This window comes from Geotrypetes seraphini, chromosome 3 (genome assembly GCF_902459505.1).
Source record: "Geotrypetes seraphini chromosome 3, aGeoSer1.1, whole genome shotgun sequence".
NCBI lineage: Eukaryota > Metazoa > Chordata > Amphibia > Gymnophiona > Dermophiidae > Geotrypetes > Geotrypetes seraphini.
Genome location: NC_047086.1, coordinates 8,028,295 through 8,051,509, shown reverse-complemented (window position 1 = coordinate 8,051,509; position 23,215 = coordinate 8,028,295). Strand labels below are relative to the sequence as shown.

The 23,215-nt window shown below is 44.7% G+C and overlaps 1 protein-coding gene across 2 annotated transcripts in view; it reads left to right on the top strand.

Moving 5' to 3' along the window:
• LOC117357639 overlaps positions 1-23,215 on the top strand; it is a 269,485-nt gene that overhangs the window by 233,212 nt on the left and 13,058 nt on the right. For both annotated transcript variants that reach the window (XM_033938503.1, XM_033938504.1), the window contains exons 44-47: positions 6,660-6,869; positions 14,391-14,508; positions 19,974-20,039; positions 20,469-20,602. In XM_033938503.1, the coding sequence (XP_033794394.1) occupies positions 6,660-6,869; positions 14,391-14,508; positions 19,974-20,039; positions 20,469-20,602 (528 nt within the window). The remainder of the gene's footprint in view (positions 1-6,659; positions 6,870-14,390; positions 14,509-19,973; positions 20,040-20,468; positions 20,603-23,215) is intronic.

Here is a 23,215-nt window from a genome sequence, read left to right as displayed (position 1 = left end):
AATTTGCTATTCATGATGTTCATCTCCTTTCTCATCTCAATTAACATTAAATTGATATTTCTGAGTTCCTCCATTACCTCTATTACATCCAAGGCATCCAAAGGCAAAGTAATCCCATTAGGAGTCTGTGGATCTTCTTTTAATCTTTTTGTTTTTCCTGTAGATTTTGTGGGAGTTTCCTGCATCTTCTGCTTGTTAGATGCCATTAGTAGATGATTTTATAATAAAATAGAAGAAAAATTATATCTCTGGGGTCCAATAAATGATGCTCAGAAGAGGGAGCTTAACAGCTAGCCAGCCATCCACCAAGTCTCCAAGTTCCGGAATCTCGAACTTCTGATTTTTTACGCAATTGGTTACATTTATTTTCTAATAAGTGAAGTTCCAGAATGGAGTCTTCTGCTGGTCCTGATGTGCAGAGCTTATACTCTCAAATGAATTTTGCATCCTGTGTTGTGAAATTGCCTTCTGTGGGTCTGCTTGAAATAGACTGGTCTCCCATCCTAGGCCACCTGTCACAAAATTACCCTTCAAAATTACCCTTCAAGACTTTGCAATGCCACGGTTTACCCGTGGCAACTCTGATGGATCACTTGATAACAGCAGGGACTAATATTGCCCAGCATTGATTTTAAGGGCACAGAGCATGGTCTTGGACCTGGATTTTTTCCCACTGGGCTTCACGGATGCCTGCCCATTGGTTCAGGTCACGATTGGCAATCTTTAATGCCAGTGTTTGATTTTTTTTTTTTTTAATTCTTTATTCATTTTCAAACGTACATAAATGTATCAATATGTTAAAACAAATAAATCACTTAATAATCATCAAGAGTACACATAAAATTCTGTTAACCCCCACCCTTCCCATCCCATCCTATTATATAATCAAATACATTGTACAATATATAATAATAAAATAATAGAATTATCCCCCCTCCCCCTCATACTTGAAACTGTAAATCATGGGAAAAAATGTCATCTAATCATTACAATATTTTGTTAATGGCTTCCACACATCTTGAAATTTCCTAAAACACCCTCGCTGTATTGCAATAAATCTTTCCATTTTATAAATATGACATAAGGAATTCCACCAGAAGTTATAATTTAATCTACTCCAGTTTTTCCAATTATAGGTAATTTGTTGAATGGCAACCCCAGTCATTATAAGTAATAATTTGTTATTATTTGAAGAAATCTGACTTTTTGCTCTCATTGCCATACCAAACAGCATAGTATCATATGATAATGCCACTGGGTTATCTAATAACCAATTAATTTGGTCCCAAATTGATTTCCAAAAATTCATAATAAATGGACAATAGAATAATAAATGATCTAAAGTCCCTGCTTCGAGATGACAGTGCCAACATTTATTAGACTTAGAGCTATCCAACTTTTGTAATCGAACAGGGGTCCATAATGCTCTATGTAACAGAAAAAACCATGTTTGTCTCATAGATGCTGACATTGTACATCTCATCCTCCAAGTCCAAATTTGTGGCCATTGAGACGCAGAAATTTGATGCTTAATCTCTATGCTCCAAATGTCTCTTAGACCAGTGTTTGGTTTTGTTTTGTTTTTTTTAATAAGTCCAGTTAAGCATTTATACCATTGGGCAGCCTGGTGACCCAGGAAGTCCGCCTGAAAGCATAAGAACTCCATACTATATTGCTCACTAAGATTTTTCCAATTATTAAGGCCACATTTATATTGCAATTGTGAAAACTCAAGCAGTTTACCATTAGAGATAACATAATCTAATATACGTATTCCTGCTATCATCCAATGCTTCCAGGCGAGCCTTTCTCCGCCAATTTGAATCTTGGAGTTCAGCTATATAGATTGATTTGTAGATTTGTGAATTGGAATAGTTGTTAAATTACTGACATAACGCAACATTTTCCATGTATCAGCTAATATTCTGTCAGTGGCGTACCTAGGGTATGTGGCACCCGGGGCCCATCATTTTTTGACACCCCCCCCCCCCCCCATGTAAAAAAAAATTTTTTTTTTTTTTTTTTTTTGCAATAACCATGAAATGGAATAAATGGTCAGAATAGAAACAGGCAGTGAAAATTTTCTTTTATTGAACCTCATATATGTAACCATTATTCCAAACATAACATAACATAAATTATGTCTAAATTGTCATGACATTAGAAGTACATATGGAGTAGTTGCAGGTGATGCTTGGGACAGTTCTGATTGTGTTAGTTCGGTTTTATGTGTTTTTTGAATAGAAGGGTTTTTATTTCTTTTTGAAGGTTTTGCAGTCTGTGGTTGATATCAATTGGTTGTAGAGTTGGGGGTCGAGTGTTGCAGCTCGAATGGCTAGGAGGTTGTCGAACAGTTTTTTTCTTTTGACGTTTTTGGTTGGAGGGTGTGTGAATGGTGCGTGAGTTCTCCTATGTCTGGTTGAGGTGGATTGAATTATTTAGCTGAAGAAATTAGTTACCCCCCCCCCCCATTCTACACACATGTTCCCAGAAAAAAAATACATTAAAATAAGAAGTGAAAACAAAGGCCCCTACAGATGAGAACATAACATAAGAATAGCCTAACTGGGTCAGACCAATGGTCCATCATGCCCAGTAGCCCATTCTCATGGTAGCCAATCCAGGACACTAATACCTGGTCAAAACCCAAAGAGTAGCAACATTCCATGCTACCGATCCAGGGCAAGCAGACACTTCCCCCATGTCTTAATAACAGATTATGGACTTTTCCTCCAGGAATTTGTCCAAATCTTTCTTAAAACCAGCTACACTATCTGCTTTTACCATAACTTCTGGCCACTTCATTTTTAAGTTTAGATCTTTCCTTTCAAACAGAGACCTTGCTAGATGTCAAATACAGCACAAGGTAACTTCACATGGACTTAGCTGTGCAGGAAATGTGAATCTCCTCATACACCCACCATATAGTGCAAAAATGTGCAAAGGTCTGTTTTTTTCTTTCGATCACTACATAGCCTAATGCCACACAAGCAGCGCTGTTACAAACATATTCTGTAGGTCAATGCTAAGGATAACAAAGTTTCCTTCCTTGGGCCAGAAGGAGATACTGATAAACCACTGGAAGAGATCCCAACACAACACTCAATGACCCACTCAGTGTGTGAACCAGTTGAGTGGAGTGGACTAACTGGGGGGTGGAAATGGGCCCGGAGTTTGCTCAGCAGAATTTCCCAGACCACCTCTTCTTCTCAACACATTGACACGCTGCCCCACCACCACTAGGAACACCTCACTGGGTAGGCCAGCTATGCTATAAACTTTATAAAACACATTATTATATTTTCTTATAAAGCACATATTTTAACTGAACTCTCTGACATCCTCAGCCTTTCCATTCACAAAAATAGAAGGAAGAAAAGTTCCCATTTCCTGCTGTCTCATGTCCCCGGCCTATACAATATTTTTTTTCTGCAGACCATTCAAAAGTCTGACCAAATCCTCGTTTCACTTGCATTATAAAGTACTGAGGATGCCATCTCTCCCCAATCCCAGGTCCTAAAGTCTAAGACAGTAGCGCAAACTAATGCTGCCAGATACAGGAAAAAAAAATTTTGATTCGATTCAGCCCTATTGAATTGGTTTTTCAATTCGATTTTCCTGCCCAGTTGGGTGATTTTTTTCAAAACTCCTGGTGGGTTTTATAGCTTTTTTCACCCCCTTTGGCTTCTCCTAACCACACTGGCGCTGTGGTGTAAATAAAATAAAGAAACAAAAAGGACTTTTCCTCTTTCTGTTAAATCCTAGCTCACGTTTGCAGTCCAACACCAGCTCTGGCAGGATACACATTTCAAATCTGACATGTTATAATCACAAAACAGAAAATAAAATTAATTTTTCTACCTTTTGTTGTCTGGTTATATTTCAAATCTTGTTGGTCCAAGGCTCTGGTTTTCTTCTGATAACTTGCTTGCCAGGGTCTCCTTCTTTCTGCATGCTAACCATCCATCTGCCAACTCTGTCCTCCCTTTCCATTTCCCTTCCCTTCCCTTCCCAGGAAGTCTGGTATCTTTCCTTTTTTTCATCTCCCTCCACAGATCCACCTTTTCTTAAATACCCTTTCATCCGGCATCTCTCCCTCCTTCCCCACCATCCCAGAGTCCACCATCTCTCCGTTTCTTTTCCTAATTACCCTCCTATCCAGTATCTCTATCCCTCCTCAACACCATCCCTTGTGTCCAATTTCTCTCCCTTTCTGTTCCTTCCCTCCCTAAATCCCATGGTCCATCATCTCTCTCCCTCTCCTCTATTTTCAGACCCATTATTTCTTCCCCCCCCCAAAGTTTGGCATATGCATGTCTCTTTGAACACCCCCTTCCCTCCGTGTACTTCTAAATCATGGTCCCCCCCCAAAGGCCTGTCCCCCCTTAAAGGTCTGCCTGTCCCACCTTGAAGGCCTGCACCCCCCTTGAAGGCCTGTCCCTTCCCCTTGTAGGCCTGTACCCCCCTTGAAGGCCTGCCTGCCTGTCCCCCCCTTGAAGGTCTGCACCCCCCGAAGGCCTGCACCCCCCCGAAGGCCTGTCCCCCACTTGAAGGCCTGTCCCACCCCCTTGTAGCTTCTCCCCCCCCCCTTGTAGGCCTGTCCCCCCTTGAAGGCCTGCCTGCCTGCCTTTCCCCCCTTGAAGGCCTGTCCCCCCTTGAAGGCCTGCACCCCCTTGAAGGCCTGCACCACCCCCCTCGAAGGCCTGCACTCCCTTGAAGGTCTGCACCCCCCCCGAAGGCCTGTCCCCCACTTGAAGGCTTGTACCACCCCCTTGTAGCTTCTCCCCCCCTTGTAGGCTTGTCCCCCCCTTGAAGGCCTGCCTGCCTGCCTTTCCCCCCCTTGAAGGCCTGCACCCCCTTGAAGGACTGCACCCCCCCCCGAAGGCCTGCACTCCCTTGAAGGTCTGCACCCCCCCGAAGGCCTGTCCCCCCCTTGAAGGCCTATCCCACCCCCTTGTAGGCCTGTCCCCCCCTTGTAGGCCTGTCCCCCCTTTAAGGCCTGCCTGCCTGCCTTTCCCCCCCTTGAAGGCCTGTCTCCCCCTTGAAGGCCTGCACCCCCCTTGAAGGCCTGCACCCCCCCTTGAAGGCCTGTCCCCCCCCCTTGTAGGCCTGTCCCCCCCCTTGTAGGCCTGTCCCCCCCCCTTGTAGGCCTGTCCCCCCCTTGAAGGCCTGCCTGCCTTTCCCCCCTTGAAGGCCTGTTCCCCCCCTTGAAGGCCTGCACCCCATTGAAGGTCTGCACCCCCCCAAAGGCCTACACCCCCCCTGAAGGCCTGCCTGCCCCCCTTGAAGGCCTGCACCCCTTGAAGGTCTGCACCCCCCCCCGAAGGCCTGTCCCCCCTTGAAGGCCTGCCTGCCTGCCTGTCACCCCCCCCCCCTTGAGAGCCTGCTTGCCTGCCCGCCCGCCCCACCCTGAAGGCCTGATGCCCCGACCCACCCCGAAGGACCGCTCGCCCCCCTGGCCTCCCCGCACCACCTATGAAGCAGCCGCAGCAGGATCGCGAAGTCAGCGTCAGCGATCCCTGCGCTGCTTCCTGCGCCACGGTCCCGCCCCTCCTCTGACGTCAGAGGAGGGGCGGGATCGCGGCGCAGGAAGCAGCGCAGGGATGCTGACGCTGACTTCGCGATCCTGCTGCGGGCTGCTTCACAGGTGGTGCAGGAAGGTCAGTGGGGCGAGCGGTCCTTCGGGGGTGGCGGGGGACTGAACGGCAAGGCTGGGAACACCCCCTTAGGGCTGGTACCCGGGGCGGCCCGCCCCCCCCCCCGCCCCTCCCCCTAGGTACGCCACTGTATTCTGTTATCTTTACTATAACTAGGCATTTTGATACTGAGCACACGGCAAAGGCATAATGGAGACATAACTTGCCATTCTAACCACAACCAATCTGGGAGTTTTTCTATGAGCTCTGGGAGGACCCAATATATACCCTGGCACAGTGTTTGATTTTTTGAGCCAGAACCAATAGCAACTTGAGAACAAAGCATCCTGTTCCCCTTGAGAATCAAAAATTAAATCTACTCAGTCTAGAAAGTGAACGACAGAGCTGGTCAGTTACCAGTGTGACAATTTCACCCCCAGAGCAGCTCCATAAAGCAGGGCAGGGGAGTGATGTTAGCCAACTAGCAGGACTGGCTCAAGGAACTCTGGTGCCCTGAGCCAACTTTAGCATTGTCCTCCCACCCCCATAATCCGGTATCTCTCTCCTTTCCCCTTCCCTCCCAACTGTGATCCACTATCTCCCCCGCCTGCTGATCAGGTGAGACACCGGCTCAGGGCACTGATGTGAAGAGTGCCCAAATCCCAGTCTGATATCTATCCCTCTTGAAGTCTGAAGGCAGACTGGACTTTGGTGTACTTCATCACTGACGCCCTGGCCCTGGGCCTCACCTGGTCCATAGAATATGCCAGCCCTACCGACTATCCAGTCTCATCTTAACCAGGGTCAGTATTGTACAAGTTTAGTTTGATCAGGGAAATAGTGACCACAGAAATTGCCAAGGAGAACCCCATGTATGATGTAGAAACAATGAATACCATTGCTAATAATTGGAGCAGAGTTCTAAGGGCTTAGCCTGAGCACTGACTGGGGGGGGGGCAGCAAGATGAGCAGGAGGTTGCCTCGTTCTTCCTGTCCTAACAAAGTTTTATTTCCTCGCCTCAGAAACAGCTGCTGAAGAAGGTCGAGCACCGGGTTGCAGAGGACAACAGGAGTCGCCAGCAGCTGGACTCCGTGAAAACCTCCAGCATGGAGAAGCTTCTGGAAGATTTGAGCGCGAAAGATCAGCAGCTGCAATATCTGACAGAAGAAATGGAGAAATCCTCCAAGATCAGCCAGCAGCAGCAGGCGAAAATACACAAGGAAATTCATCAGGTAGGTTCAGCTGGAATTCTTTTCCCTCTAAGCTGCTGACTCGTGATGCTTATATTGATCCAGAATCAGCACCACACGCCTATCCTCAGCAATCCACAGTAAATTCCTCATTTAGTTATTTGCAATAAAATTGTTGGAAATGACGGAAGCCAGCCTTTCTGCATGAATGGTTTTTTTTAATTATTGTTATTTATTTATCAAATTTCAAATTTATAATTCAAGTATCCACTTGTACAGAAAGTTGAAGAAAGCAAACTACTAAAACACAACTAGCGCACCTGAAACACCTGACGCACTGTTGTTTCAAATACAAATTTATACAAGGAAAATAGAAGACTTAGCTTAACGTCAACTCAAGTCTTCAAATTAGATCCAAGATTAAATTTGCGAGTATGAACAAAATAATAGAAAACATCATAAAGAAAATAAGATCCCTCGACTGAGAGAGGATGTCCCTTAATATTTGAAACTGCACTCAGACTTCCCCTTCATCCATTCGAGCGCCAGCCAAGAAGGCTGTCAGCTGAACAGGTTCAAAGAAAACATATTTTTTTCATACGAAAATGTATTATGCATTTATATGGATGACGAAGAAAAAAATGTCCCTCCTCTTCTGTGTCCCGTGCCAAATCTGGAAACATTAATATTTTATGGCCAAGAAAATCTTTCTGTTTGTTCTTAAAGAAGAGCCGAAGCAACCAGTTTTTATCTGGTGCAAGGGCTACTGTAATGAGTAATGTAGCCACCACTGCGGCCTCTCGATCAGAAAGTTCCAGCATTGCTGATACATTGAGCGGTTGATTATCATCCTGTGGTTGCTGTTGCTGTTCCTTAATTTTTGATGGCAAATAGTAGACATGGGTAAATGGTGGAATCATATCTTCAGAGATTTCCAAAATCTAAACTAAACTAAACTAAACTAAGCCTTAAGTTTATATACCGCATCATCTCCACGGAAGTGGAGCTCGACAAGGTTTACAAAGTTTAAAAATATAGGAAGAGAGAGGAGAAAGATTTACAAGAGCATGTGAATAGAGGAGGATGTGGACAGGGGAAAGAGATGTTAGATGTTAGAAAAGAACCAGGTTTTCAGTTGTTTTCGGAATAGTTGAAGGGAGCCCAGGTTCCGCAGCGGGATAGTGAGATCGTTCCAAAGGCCCGTGATTTTGGAGAGGAGGGATCTTCCCAGTTTGCCAGCGTGGAGGATGCCGTGTAGAGAGGGGAAGGATCATTTATATCTGTGAGCGGATCTGGTGGTGGCAGGCGTCCGGACGAGGAAGGATAGAGGGATTAGGGGCGGAAGGATGCCGTGAATGATCTTGAAGGCCAGGCAGGAGCATTTGAAATGAATTCTGGAAAGTACTGGGAGCCAGTGGAGATTGGTAAGTAGAGGGGAGACGTGATCAAATTTTTGTTTAGCAAAAATCAGCTTGGCTGAAGTATTCTGGATAAGTTGGAGTCTGCGAAGACTTTTTTTTGTTAGGCCTAAATAAATGGCGTTACAGTAATCGAGTTTGGGTAGGATGATGGATTGTACAAGGACGGTGAAATGTTGTTGGTGAAAGTAGGATCTTACTTTCCTCAGCATGTGGAGGCTGAAAAAACATTTTAACATATCCCTAGGAGACACAGCTGCCATCCTAGGGAAATTAATCAATCGCAAGTTATCAATACACAAAAAGTTTTCTAAGGATTCCAATTTTTTATGTACATTTATATTATCTTTTACTAGTGTTTCACTAAGTTGTTTTGAAACTTTTAATTCTTGTTGGATAATCGCTATAGAGTTTTTTGAATCCCCCATTTCAACCCTCAAATTCCAGCAATGTCAACTGAGGTTTTATGGATGTAGCCAGATCAACCACGAGGTCCCAGATAGAGTCTAGAGTTACCTCCCTGGGCTTTTCAATAATATAGGTAGCTTTAACAACTTGAATATTCCTACCAGCTGAGAGCATTCCCGGCTGTCCCTCTCCTGGACTCGGTTCCCACCAGATTTGTTAGGTCCTCAGTCTCTCCTGGGCTCTCCTGGAAATGCAGGGAGTCCATCTCTCTACTCCCCTCTGCGCTCTTCCTGGCCTCCGAAGGGGGGTGCGAACCATCCACCGGCAGCTCCTCCTCTCGTGGAAAGCTAGTAATCCGAGGAGGTGTGGGAGGTGCCCTTGTGTTGGGGCTTAGTGATGTTTCCAATCCCAGGGAAGTCGCCTCAGTCTCGCCTCTCTGAGGTGCCTCCAATGGGGATACCAACGCTGCCGTTGCCAGGACAACCTGTATACGGCGCAGAAACTCTTCGATATTGCCGAAGGAAGAAACGCTAGAGTGCCGCAAGGCTCCAGTGGTGCTACGGCCTCTTCTCTTCGGCATAATAAAGTTGAAGAAAAGAACTCCCCGAAAGGGTTCACAGCACTAATCTGAGCGAGCTCCCACAACGTTCAGCTCAGCCCAACGGACCTTCGGCCATCTTGGATCTATATCAGTGCATGAATGTTGATTGGGTTTAACTTGTTCACTAGTGATCCAGCCAGCAAATATTGTAAGGACAATACAATATCCACAGTAGATATCCATGAGATAAGTTTGCATATCCTGGAGATTTGATATATATGAATCTATCTCATGCGTATCTGTTGTGGATACCCTGAAAACAGAACTGGCTGTGGGGCTCCCCTAAGTCCTGATTTCAGAACAAAATAAGTAGTGGAGGAGGTGGCCTAGTGGCTGGAGCTGCTGCCTCCGCACCCTCAGGTTATGAGTTCAATCCCAGCCTGCTCCTTGTAACTCTGGGCAAGCCACCTAACCCTCCATTTCCCTAGGTACAACAATTAGATACTGAATCCAGGATCTCCCTTCTTCTAGAAGACCCTGCAATAGGGATACCCCAATCAACATCTGGCATGTTAAAATCACCTATTAGTAAAACTTCCCCTTTTTTAGATATATTCTGAATGTCTACTATTAAATCTCTATCTACTTTTTCCATCTGTGAAGGAGGCCTGAATAACACACCATTGTAAATATATTTACCATTCCCTCTTTCCAAATTGATCCACAGTGCCTCTTCCTTGCCCTGCAGATCCTGCAATTGTGTGGCTTTAATATGATCTTTAACATATAATGCTCCTCCTTCCTCTTTTTCTTCCTACCCTGTCTTTCCTGAACAGATTATATAGCCTGTTATAACTGCGTCCCAGTCATGGGTCTCTGTGACCGCCACTCAATCCAACTTAACCTCTTCCATCACAGCCTCCAGATCCAGAACCTTGTTTCCCATACTTCAGTATATTGCTATACATAAGAACTGCCATCTCCGGATCAGACCTTCGGTCCATCAAGTCCGGCGATCTGCACACGCGGAGGCCCAGCCAGGTGTACACCTGGCGTAATTTTAGTCACCCATATCCCTCTATGCCTCTTATAAGGAGATGTGCATCTAGTTTGCTTTTAAATCCTAGAACGGTGGATTCCGCAATAACCTCCGCTGGGAGAGCATTCCAGGTGTCCACGCGTAACTATATTTGTCCTGGACTTGTTCCCCCCTTAGCTTCAGTCCGTGTCCTCTTGTCCGTGTCACATTGGACATTGTAAATAATTTTTTTTCCTGCTCTATTTTGTCGATTCCTTTCAGTATTTTGAAAGTCTCAATCATATCCCCTCGCAGTCTCCTCTTCTCAAGGGAGAACAATCCCAGTCTCTTAAGTCGTTCCTCGTATTCCAAGTTCTCCATACCTTTTATTACATTACATTACATTACATTACGGATTTCTATTCCGCCTATACCTTGCAGTTCAAGGCGGATTACAAAAGATTTGACTGGACATTTTCCAGTGAAGATACAATTTTTTTTTTTTTTTTTTTGACAGAGGAGAGATAGCTGGATAGATTCCTAAGGGGATTTAGGGGTTGGATAGTAAAATGACAGTGCCGAACTGTGTGATATGGACAAAGAGAATATAGTTAGAGTAGGTAAGATTACCATCTAATTTTTGGGGTCTGTTTGCTTGGAAGGTGTTTAGGTGGGTTATTTGGGGAAGTAATATCTTGAGGTAGGTGAAGAATGGTTAAGATATTTGGATGAATTTTTTGAAAAGCAGGGTTTTGATTTCTTTTCGGAATGTTTTGAAGTCGTCCGATGTTGTCAGCAGATTGGAGATGGTATGGTTGAGTTTTGCTGCTTGTGTTGCCAGAAGGTTGTCAAACAATTTCTTGCGTAGTGTGCCTATGAGTGGGGGAAAGGCAAAAGGGTTCGGGGTTCTTCTGTGTCTTGAAGTGGAGATCTGGTTTAAGCGGTTGTTTAGGTAGGAAGGGGAAGAGCCATGTAACGCTTTGAATAATAGGCAGTGGAATTTGAATTGAATTCGTGCTTGTATGGGTAACCAGTGGGAGTCTAAGAAGGCAGTAGTTATGTGATCATATTTTCTGAGTGAGTAGATCAGTCTGAGGGCGGTGTTTTGTACGGTCTGGAGTCTTTTTATCATAGTGGCTGGACAAGGAAGATAGAGGGAGTTACAGTAGTCCAGCAGACCTAAGACTAGGGATTGGACAATTAGTCTGAATTGTGCTGGGTTGAAGAATTTTCTGATTTTACGTAGATTTCTCATGGTTAGAAAAGCTTTCTGGGTCGTCTTGTTGATTTGGGACTGCATTGTGCAACATCTGTCTATTATAACTCCTAGGAGTTTTAGTTCGGGTTGTATTGGGTATTTGGTGTTTTTGATTTTCAGTTCTGTGATGGCAGGCGTTTTGGCCTGTTCGAGCAAGAGGAATTTTGTTTTTTCTGAATTTAGTTTTAGTTTGTGATCCATCATCCATTTTTCTACTGTATCTAAGGTTGTTTCCAGCTTTGTTGTGGTGGTGGTATCTGATGGGTCGAAGGGGAGGAGTATGGTGATGTCGTCTGCGTAGCTGAAGGATTATGACATTTAGGTTATCTAGAGTGGCTCCTAGGGAGGAGAGAAAGAGGTTGAAGAGCATAGGTGAGAGTGGTGATCTTTGTGGAACTCCGCAGGGGTTTGCCCATGGCTCTGATTTGATATCATTGTACTTTACCATGTAGGTTCTTGATTTGAGGAACCCTTGAAACCAATTGTAGACCTTGCCTGAGATCCCTATGGTGTCGAGTATTTGTAGTAATATGGTGTGGTCAACTAGGTCAAATGCTGCGGAGAGGTCTAGTTGTATTAACACCATCTTTTTTCCCTTACTGATGTGTTGCCGGGCTGTATCTAGAAGTGAGACAAGTAGTGTTTTTGTACTATGGTTAGTTCGAAATCCTGATTGTGAGGGGTGGAGTAAGTTATGTTTTTCCAGGTAGTTAGTGAGGTATTGAGCTACTAGACCTTCTATTATTTTAACGTATATTGGTATTGAAGCGATAGGTCTGTAGTTTGCGGGGCTATCTATTGGGCCTTTGTGATCTTTCATGATTGGGGTGATTAAGATCTCTCCTAGGTCCTGTGGGAATTGGCCTTCTGTCAATGTGGTTTGAATCCATAGCATGAAGTTAGTTTTGAATGTGATGGAGGCGTTTGATAACAGGTAGGTGGGGCAATTATTTAGGTCGCTGGAGGCATGGCTGTATTTATTGTATAGTCGGTTCATATCCGACCAAAGTAGGATTGGGAAGTTGGACCAGCTTCTGTCTGCAACAATGGCTTCCCCTGTTGATGGGTTTGTTGTTATCTTTTCGAGATGGGTGTGTGTGTTGATGAATGCGGTTCTGATGTTGGTGATCTTGTTTTTGAAATGGTCTGCTAGGTGGATTGCTGTCGGTGGGTGGATTCCTTGAGTGGCAAGGTAAGGTTTGGTATCAGTGAGGTTCTTTACTAGGTTGAATAGCTTTTTTGTGTCTGGGGTTTTTGTGCCTATCATTTTGGAGTAGTAGGTTTTCCGTTTTTCCTTGAGTTTGGTTTTGTATTGGTTAATTTGATTTCTCCATGCTGTTTTAGAGTGTTCAGAGCTCTTATTTTTTTTCCAGTCTCTTTCAAGTTGTCTGCATAGCTTTTTTTCTTGGAGAAGTTCGGAGTCGAACCATTTATCAGAAGGTCTGCATATTTTAAATTTTAGTTTTTCTGGGGCTAGCTCATTCAGGATGGTTTCGCTTATGGTTCGCCATTGGGTTGTAAATTCGTTGGGGGCTATGTTGTTGATGGCGTGGTCTGCTTTATCCCAGAATGTGGAGGGTTCGATTTTTTGGCGTGCTTTGAAGGAGGTTTTTATTTGAAGGTTGCTTGTTAATGCTTTGAGGCCAGTTGATGTTAAAGGTGTATTTATAGTGATCTGACCAGAGGGAGGGGTGCCAGGTCCCATTTGAGATATGGATTTCGGGTTTGTGAGGGTGTGGGTCATGTAAGCAGCGACATCTAGTTGGTGGCCTTTTTCGTGTGTGGGTTGGGGGTTGAGGATCTGGTAGTTCAGTGCTTTGAGGTATGAGAGAAAATTTAGTACTTGATTAGAGGTGTGATCTTCTAGATGGAGGTTTATTTCTCCTAGGAGTAGGTTATGAGGTGATGTTATGGAATTCTGGTAAATGAATTCTTCGAGAGCTTATTAGCTTCGTTGCTCGTCTCTGCATCCTCTCCAGCAGTTTTATATCCTTCTTTAGGTTGGGAGACCAGTGTTGGACACAGTATTCCAAGTGTGATCTGACCATTGCTCTGTATAGCGGCATTATGACTTTCTCCGCTCTACTCGTGATTCCCTTCTTTATCATGCCTAACATTCAATTCGCTTTCATTGCCGCCTCCGCACATTATGCTGACGGTTTCAGTGTCCTATCTATCAGTACACCCAGGTCCTTTTCCTGTTTGCTTTTACCCAGAGTCGCACCTGACATTCTATACTCGTGATTCCTTTCTTTATCATGCCTAACATTCTGTTTGCTTTCTTTGCCGCTGCCGCGCATTGTGCCGACGATTTCAGGGTCCTATCTATCAGGTCCTTTTCTTGTTCGCTCTTACCCAGAGTTGCACCTGACATTCTATACTCGTATTCCTTATTTTTTCTGCCTAAATGCATTACTTTGCATTTCTCCACATTAAATTTCATCTGCCATTTCTCTGCCCATTTCTCTAACTGACACAAGTCGCTCTGGAGTTCCTCGCTATCCTTCTGCGATCTGATTGCCTGGCATAGCTTTGTGTCATCTGCAAACTTGATGATCTCACTGGATGTTCTTTCTTCTAGGTCTCTTTCCGGTTATTTTCCATTTTCCCCATTTCTAACTTCCGGTCATGATCCAGAGTCCTGAAATTTCTTGCTGTCCTGTAATTTCTTGAAGCCTGTCAATAAATATTTTCCCTTCCCTTCCTTCTCCAGCATCTTATGTCTTCCTTTGTGTTGCAGGCCATACACCGCTTTATTAACCTTTCTCTGAACTTCTTCCATCCTCTCAATGTCTCCACGGTGCTGTAGCCTCCAGCACTGAACAGGCCGTGCTAGAAATTTTCTGAGCCTCAGAACCCCCTTTCCCATCTCTCTGCATCCACTCCCCTCCCCATAACAGAATTTCCTTCTCGTTCTCAGATGAAGGCTCAGCTGACACAGGAGCGCTCGTTAAAGCTAGATGCCTTTCAGAGGGTGGATGAACTGCAGGCCCAGGTCTATGATTTTGAAGTGGCATCGGAAAGAAACTCTTCTGCAGGTAAGAACTGAACAGTCGATATTTAGCCCCTGGGAGTCAGTATTTCTTTAACACTAACGGCCTCTTTTACAAAGCCGCACTAACGGCCCCGAAGCCCATAGAGATTTAAAGGGCTTCGGGGCTTTGTAAAAGAGGCCGTAACGGTCACTGGCTAATTTATACTCAAAATATTCACTGTTTTATTTTATTTATAACCCGCCTTTCTCAAGGCGGCTAACAATGTAAACATAAATGATAAAAAATACATGTAAAAGCACAAACAAAATAAGCGACCAGCGCTTACACAAGTGCAGATGCCTTAATGCCCATATTTCACATTACAAAATAAACGTCTCTTCAATAACTTCTTTAAAAGCATCAAGGTGACATTGCTTTCTAATGTGCCAGGGTAGCTGATTCCCCTACGGGATGGCACAAACAAATCGCCATGATGGACAGAGCGCAGTTTTGATAAAGGGACCTAAGCCTGAATAGTAGGCGCCAAACCATTCAAACGCAAGTAGACCATCGCCAGCAGTCTTCTAACTTTAGGATTGGGATTATTAGGATTTTATATACTGCCTATCTAAGCGGTTTTACAATCAGGTACTCAAGCATTTTCCCTCTCTGTCCCGGTGGGCTCACAATCTATCTAACGTACCTGGGGCTATGGAGGACTGAGTGACTTGCCCAGGGTCACAAGGAGCAGTGCGGGGTTTGAACCCACAACCCCAGGGTGCTGAGGCTGTAGATCCAACCACTGTGCCACACTCTCCTCTCAACTCCTCTTCAACCAGTAAAGCTTCACGTAATATGCTGTGACATGTTCAGTCCTTTCCAAGCGAAAAAGAGTTCCAATGATATGATCAGTATTCAGTATCCGATTAACTATGTAGGAATCAGCACTTTGTGTATCTCCCGTGTCTGGGTAACTCCTGGACCCTCCCCCTACTCCACCCCTGAACGACTCTGTTTCTAGAGTTACCAGATGTCCGGGAAAACCCGGATATATCCTCTTTATAGAGGACTGTCCCGGTTCCCGGACAGACTTTCCAAAACCCGTCACTTTGTCCGGGTTTTAGAAAGCCTCGATGAGCTCCAACCACATCTAGAGGGCGTCTGAGCATGTGCGGATGACAAAGGCAATCAACAAAAGCCCAAGGTTCCAGAGTAGCAAAAGGGAATCCCCCAAAAAGGCAAAAACTGTGGAGTGCAAAGACTGTAGCCTCTGCATCGCAGCCGCTCATATTATACTTCAGTTCTGCTTCGAGCAAGCTGCTTTTTTACTTGTATTTATATCCACCTCTTTGTATCCATCGAGTGTGTACTGACCTGGACCCCTGAGGAAGGCTTGTGTAAGCTGAAACATTGACCATGTCGGGTCCACAGTCATCATTTGGGCCAGCTGCTCTTTACAGTGGATGTTTTTAATAAATATCACATCAAGACTAAACTAAACCTTAGGCTTATATACTGCATCTTCTCTATAACAGTAGAGCTCGGCATGGTTTACAAAAAATGAGAAAAGAGAACAAATACAATATGGATTTGGAATAGTCTGGACAGGAGTGGAATTTACAACTTTGAAAACAGCCAAGTTTTCAGATGTTTTCAAAATGGTTGGAAAGAGCCCAGATCGCGCAGTTGAACAGGAAAATTATTCCACAACTCAGTAATTTTGAAAAGTAGAGATTTCCCTAATTTGTCAGTGTAGATCAGTGATTCCCAACCCTGTCCTGGAGGAACACCAGGCCAATCGGGTTTTCAGGCTAGCCCTAATGAATATGCATGAGAGAGATTTGCATATGATGGAAGTGATAGGCATGCAAATTTTCTTCATGCATATTCATTAGGGCTAGCCTGAAAACCCAATTGGCCTGGTGTTCCTCCAGGACAGGGTTGGGAACCACTGGTGTAGATAATGCCTTTCGACATTGGAAAGGACTTCCAAAACAGGGGAATTAAAGGGGGAAGGATGCCATGCAAGATTTTGAATGTTAAGCAGGTGCATTTATAGTAAACCATGGAAATTATTGGAAGCCAATGAAGTTTTTTGCAGAAGCGGAGAGAAATGATCAAATTTACTTTTTGCAAAGATCAGCCTGGCCGCAGTATTCTGGATCAATTGAAGTCTTTTCTTGGTCAGGCTTAAATAGACCGAATTACAATAGTCCAGCCTCGAAAGAGTGAGTGAGTGATTGATTGAACAAGAACAGCAAAATGTTATTGATGGAAACAGGATCTCACTTTCCTCAACATATGGAGACTAAAAAAGCTTTTTTTTTTTTCCAAAGAATTAAGATGGTCATTGAATGAAAGTGTTGAATCTATAATGACACCCAAAACTTTACTTGAGAATTCAATTTACAAACAGGCGGAATAGAAATCACTAATGTAATGTAATGTAATGTAATGAGGATCCTGAGGGCAACAGAATGGACAAAGATAGCTGCTCTTATTTTGGGCCAAGCCAAAGTAATTTTGTTTTGGACTCATTCAGCTTCATTTGTACAGTAAGGACCCATGACTGAAGTTTCGTTCTACATTCTATTATATTCCCAACGAAGTTAGTGAGATTCGAATCTATCTCAAGGAGAACAAAGATGTCATCTGCATACGTATATAGTGTGTCGCAGGGGGGAAAACGGAAAAGCTTCAAAGTAGTCATGTAGATGTTTTTTTATTTTAAAATTTTCTATACTGTTTAAAACTAAACGGTTTACATGAATTATATAAATTATAAAAGAACATAATAAAACAAACAATCCTAAAAACATATCTACAAAATAGCAGCAAAAGCTTAAATAAAAAGATCATGAATAATTCTTCAGCTAAACCAGAGAAGATTACTGACTAGAAAAAGGCATCTACAAATAATTGTGTCTTTAGCAATTTTCTAAACAAGTGATAGAGGTGATCCCTGTGGGACTCCACATCATGGCTTCCAAGAAGATGACATAGTGCCATTCAAGAATATTGTACCCCACAGTTATTTCCCTTTTTTTTGGCATGCGTGGATGACGTCACATACATCCACACATGCTTGAGGACCTCCAGATACGACTGGAGCTTGTCGAGGAAGGCAAGGCTTTGAGGGGCGGGGCTGGAGATGGAACAGGGTGGGACTTGAGGCAGAATTGGGCAGGGATAGAGGTGGATCAAGGCGGGGATGGGGCAGAACAGGGTGGGGCCATGCATCCGGGTTCGTCAGGCTCCAAATATGGTAACCGTACCTGTTACATAAGAATTGCCACTGCTGGGTCAGACCAATGGTCCATCGTGCCCAAAAGTCCACTCCCGCAGCAGCCCTTAGTTCAAAGACCAGTGCCCTAACTGAGACTAGCCCTACCAGCGCACGTTCTGGTTCAGCAGGAACTTGTCTAACTTTGTCTTGAATCCCTGGAGGGTGTTTTCCCCTATAACAGCCTCTGGAAGAGCATTCCAGTTTTCTATCACTCTCTGGGTGAAGAAGAACTTCCTTACGTTTGTACGGAATCTATCCCCTTTTAACTTTAGAGAGTGCCCTCTCGTTCTCTTTACCTTGGAGAGGGTGAACTACCTGTCTTTACTAAGTCTATTCCCTTCATTATCTTGAATGTTTCGATCATGTCCCCTTTGTCTCCTCTTTTCAAGATAGAAGAGGCCCAGTTTCTCTAATCTCTCACTGTATGGCAACTCCTCCAGCCCCTTAATCATTTTAGTCGCTCTTCTCTGGACCCTTTCGAGAAGTATTGTGCCTTTTTCATGTACGGCGATCATCCAGTGTTGTATGCAGTATCCCAGGTGGGGGCATACCATGGCCCGGTACAGCGGCATGATCACCCTCTCCGATCTGTTAAAGATCCCCTTCTTAATCATTCCTAGCATTCTGTTCGCCTTTTTCGCAGCCACCTCTACTATCTAGCAAATGTCATGGCAGTCAGAGTAGGAGTCTTAAAGGGCCACATGCTTCAGTTTATTCTTATACTGGTTCATAGAGGTTTCAAATCCCACAAAGAATCCAGTTTGAAAAATGTACCCAGAACATAGGGGTGTAGAAATTAAGGTAGTTTTGAGATTGCTGAGATGGAGTTCACGGGGGTTCTGGCATGGAGCTTGTAGGAATATAGAGATTTCCAGGGCTTGGAGATCACAGGAGCTTGGAATCCCAAGTGTGTGGAAGTCCTCTGGTCGTAGAGACTGCAGGAACACAGAGGTCCCAAGGCACAGAAATTCCTTCCAGAGATAATGGTGTAGCACAGTGTTTCCCAGTCCTTAATCCCCCCACCTTACCAGTCAGGTTTTCAGGTTGTCCACAATGAATGGGCATGAAAAAGATTTGCATATAATGGAGGCAGTGCATGCAAATTAATTTCATGTATATTCATTATGCTTATCCTAAAAACCTGACTGACAAGGGGGACTCAGGACTGACTTGGGAAACACTGCAGATGTAAAAAGTGTAGTTGGGACCTGGGTTGGCCACTGTTGGAAACAGGATTCTGGGCTTGATGGACCTTCGGTCTGTCCCAGTATATCAATTCTTATGTTCTTAAGTGAGTCAAATACAGGGCAATCAAGGACATGAAGGACATGAAGACTGCCAAGCAAGTGGAGAAAGCTTCATCTAAGGCTAAACAAATCATAGGTTGTATACGTAGGGGTTTCGTCAGCCGTAAGCCCGAAGTCATTATGCCATTGTATTGATCCATGGTGAGACCCCATCTGGAATACTGTGTACAATTCTGGAGGCCGCATTACCGCAAAGATGTGCTGAGACTTGAGTTGGTCCAGCGAATGGCCACCCGGATGGTCTTGGGACTCAAGGATCTCCCGTATGAGGAAAGGCTGAAAAAATTGCAGCTATACTCACTCGAGGAACGCAAAGAGAGGGGGGACATGATTGAGACGTTCAAATATCTCACGGGCCATATCGAGGTGGAAGAGGACATCTTCTTTTTCAAAGGCCCCACGGCAACAAGAGAGCATCCGTGGAAAATCAGGGGCGGGAAACTACACGGTGACACCAGGAAATACTTCTTCACCGAGAGGGTAGTTGATCACTGGAATGATCTTCCACTGCAGGTGGTCGAGGCCAGGAGCGTGCCTGATTTTAAGTCAAAATGGGATCGCCACGTGGGATCCCTTCACAGAGAAAGGTAGGGGAGGGTTATTGGGGTGGGCAGACTTGGTGGGCCTTGGCCCTTATCTGCCATCTATTTCTATGTTTCTATATTGTGACATCATTGTTTCTATATTGATGACTTTAGCTCTTAGGCATTGGTGGAATGAGGCTTTATGACATCACAATCTCAGCTCTGGAATGTTGCTACTCTTTGGGTTTCTGTCTGGTACTTGGGACCTGGGTTGGCCACTGTTGGAAACAGGAATATGGGCTTGATGGACCTTCGGTCTGTCCCAGTACGTCAATTCTTATGTTCGTATGTCTCTGAGAAGTTGCAGCAACAGCTATGGTGAAGTATTCTGTCTCTTTCTTCCTTCTACAGGTTTAAGGAAGAAATCTGCCTCCCTGATGCTGCACAGTCCCAACACTGCCAGAAACCCCTCAGCAGGTAATCTGTTTTGTTACAGTCATCCCCTTGCCTCCACCACTTCTGTACAGGTCTGCAGATTCCACTGCCTAGAACAGTGTTTCTCAATCGGGAGGTGTCTCATGTTGCCAGCCCCAAACAGCGTTTTTAAGGTTGAAGCCTGTTCTCTCCCTTCTTCCCTTCCCATGGATCCAGCAACCTCTACATCATCCTGGTACAGCCCCCCCCAAACCTTCTCTTCTTTGAGGGCAGCAGCAGTATCCAGAATGTATTGCCTGGGCTGACCTGGACATTGTAGGGCTGGAAATGGGTTCCTCATCATGTGTTCTTTTCTATTTCACGAACGCCACATTACACAGTCTGTTGTTCCAACTGGTTTCAGCACCCTGTCTGAGTACTTTACCCTGACTGTGGCCAGAACTGAAAACGATGTACAATATTATCTCTCAGGCACAGGGTTATGGCCTCAGTTTGCAGAGCAGTCAGAAGGTGGAAAGTCCAGGAGCCATCACCAATATTCCTTAACGCCTGAACCGCAAGGCATCAAGGCAGGAGGGGATCGAAGGTTGGAAAGGCCAAAGACAGTAAGTCACCCTAAGGGATGAAAGCGGTTGTTTTAGTGGACACTCTGAGGTTGTGAGTTCAAATCTTACACTGCTCATTGAGATCCTGGGCAAGTCACTTAATCCCCCCATTGCCAACCAGGACATACAGGGAAAAATGCTTGAGTACCTGAATAAATTAATGTAAACCAGTCTGAGCTCCCCTGGGAGAACAGAGTAAAAAACTGAATAAATCCAAATAAATAAATAGAAATCTAAATTTGCCTGTCTCATAAAAAGGCACCTTGTGCAGATTTCACCTACCCAGAGCTAATGGCATCTTATCCTGTCAACTCATCTTCATACTGGGAGAGTCTCCGGTAAGCTAAAGCTCTCTTTCTTTTCCCAGCAAACATCTGTTTCTCATCTTCAATCTGGACACGGGGGACAAATGTGTCCTCGTCCCCACAGGAAATCAATTTCTCCCTCCCATTCCTGTAAGCTCAGCCTTAACCACACAAACTTCGAACACTTAGGATTTTCAAGGGTTTGAGGCTTCTGCAGATGAGGACGGAGCTTGCAGGAATGGGGCAGGGACAGGAAAAGAACTTGCCGGAATAGGACAGGAAAATTTGTCCCCGTGTCATTCTCTAATCTGGAGTACACATGGGCCAACTTTCTCAGCCATCAGCATGGGTTCAGATGGAGGGAAAGGTCATAAATTTGATAGATTGCCTTTCTGTGGTACAACCAAAGCAGTTAACATTTCTTAAATACAGCTACATTTTCTGTCCCTAGTGGGTTCACAATCTAAGAGGGGATTTTTGTATCTCTTCACTGGGGGTATGATGTTCCTCTGCAGCTGCATGAGAATAACTTCAGCAAGGATGGCGTCACTTTTCCTTTTGCATTATTATTGTCTTCTGAATTTAGATACCTCTGCTTACTGGCTCCGAGTATAAAAACCTCTAGGATAGGCATGGTTTTGCCACAGCTACAGGGAAGTAAACTTCATTTTTAATGGTCCATAGTAGGTTTGTATGTCCACTCTCTCCTGCTGTCAGGCCCGGCTCTTGCTCCCCGAAGGAAAAAAATAACCCCACAAACGGCAGGAGGGATGCTCACTCCCTCCTGCCATCATTCTCCCTCTCCCTTACCTTTCCATTGGGAGCAGGAGGGGTGCATCCTGCTTCTCCGGCTCCTCGAGAGCACTGCAGGCCTTAGGCCCCGGTGCATCATGTAATGCACGGGGAGGGGCCTAAGGCCCTGATTGACTTAGATGCAGAAAGATGGGGTAGGGGGAGGCTGATGGCAGGAGGGAGTGGGCATCCCTTCTGCCGGGAGTGGGGGGAGGTATTTGCTGGTAGGAGGGAGTGGCCATCCCTCCTGTCATTTGTGGGGGGTTTTATTCCTTCTGGGAGTGGGAACCGGGCCCGAAGGAAGGAAAGATTGGGCATCCCTCCTGCCTTTTTCTGGAGGGGGGCTGCTGCTGCTACCGCGGCGTTTGTCTCAGAGGGGGGGTGTTTGTCGGGGGGCCATTAGCAGCAGTGGGTTGGGGGTTTTTTTTCTTTTTTTTTAATGGGCAGATATTTTGCTTGTGTAATACATGCAAAATATCTGTGCAATTAAAAAAAATAAAAACCCCAGCAGACCTGTCGGTAACACAGTTACGGACAGGTCTGCAGCAGTCAGTTTGTAGGATAGTAAAACCCAATTCAAAATAGCCAAGTAATTGTTAGTGAATCAGTCACTTGGCTATTTTGCGTGGGGTTTTACTAATTTGCATGGGAGGATCAGATCGGGTAGGAGATTGGTTGATCATACCATTCTTCTGGACTCGGGTTATGTCCTCAATTGGTTCTGTGGGTTTTTGGGAAATAGATCCTATAAGGTGTTTAAGGATGATACTTTCTCCTATGGTTGGGACATAGTAACATAGTAGATGACGGCAGATAAAGACCCGAATGGTCCATCCAGTCTGCCCAACCTGATTCAATTTAAATTTTTTAATTTTTTCTTCTTAGCTATTTCTGGGCAAGAATCCAAAGCTTTACCCTGTACTGTGCTTGGGTTCCAACTGCCGAAATCTCTGTTAAGACTTACTCTAGCCCATCTACACCCTCCCAGCCATTGAAGCCCTCCCCAGCCCATCCTCCACCAAACGGCCATAGACAGACACAGACCGTGTAAGTCTGCCCAGTACTGGCCTTAGTTCAATATTTAATCTTATTTTCTGATTCTAGATCCTTTGTGTTCATCCCATACTTCTTTGAACTCAGTCACAGTTTTACTCTCCACCACCTCTCTCGGGAGCGCATTCCAGGCATCCACCACCCTCTCCGTAAAGTAGAATTTCCTAACATTGCCCCTGAATCTACCACCCCTCAACCTCAAATTATGTCCTCTGGTTTTACCATTTAACTTTCTCTGAAAAAGATTTTGTTCTACGTTAATACCCTTCAAGTATTTGAACGTCTGAATCATATCTCCCCTGTCTCTCCTTTCCTCTAGGGTATACATATTCAGGGCTTCCAGTCTCTCCTCATACGTCTTCTGGCGCAAGCCTCCTATCATTTTCGTCACCCTCCTCTGGACCGCCTCAAGTCTTCTTACATCCTTCGCCAGATACGGTCTCCAAAATTGAACACATTACTC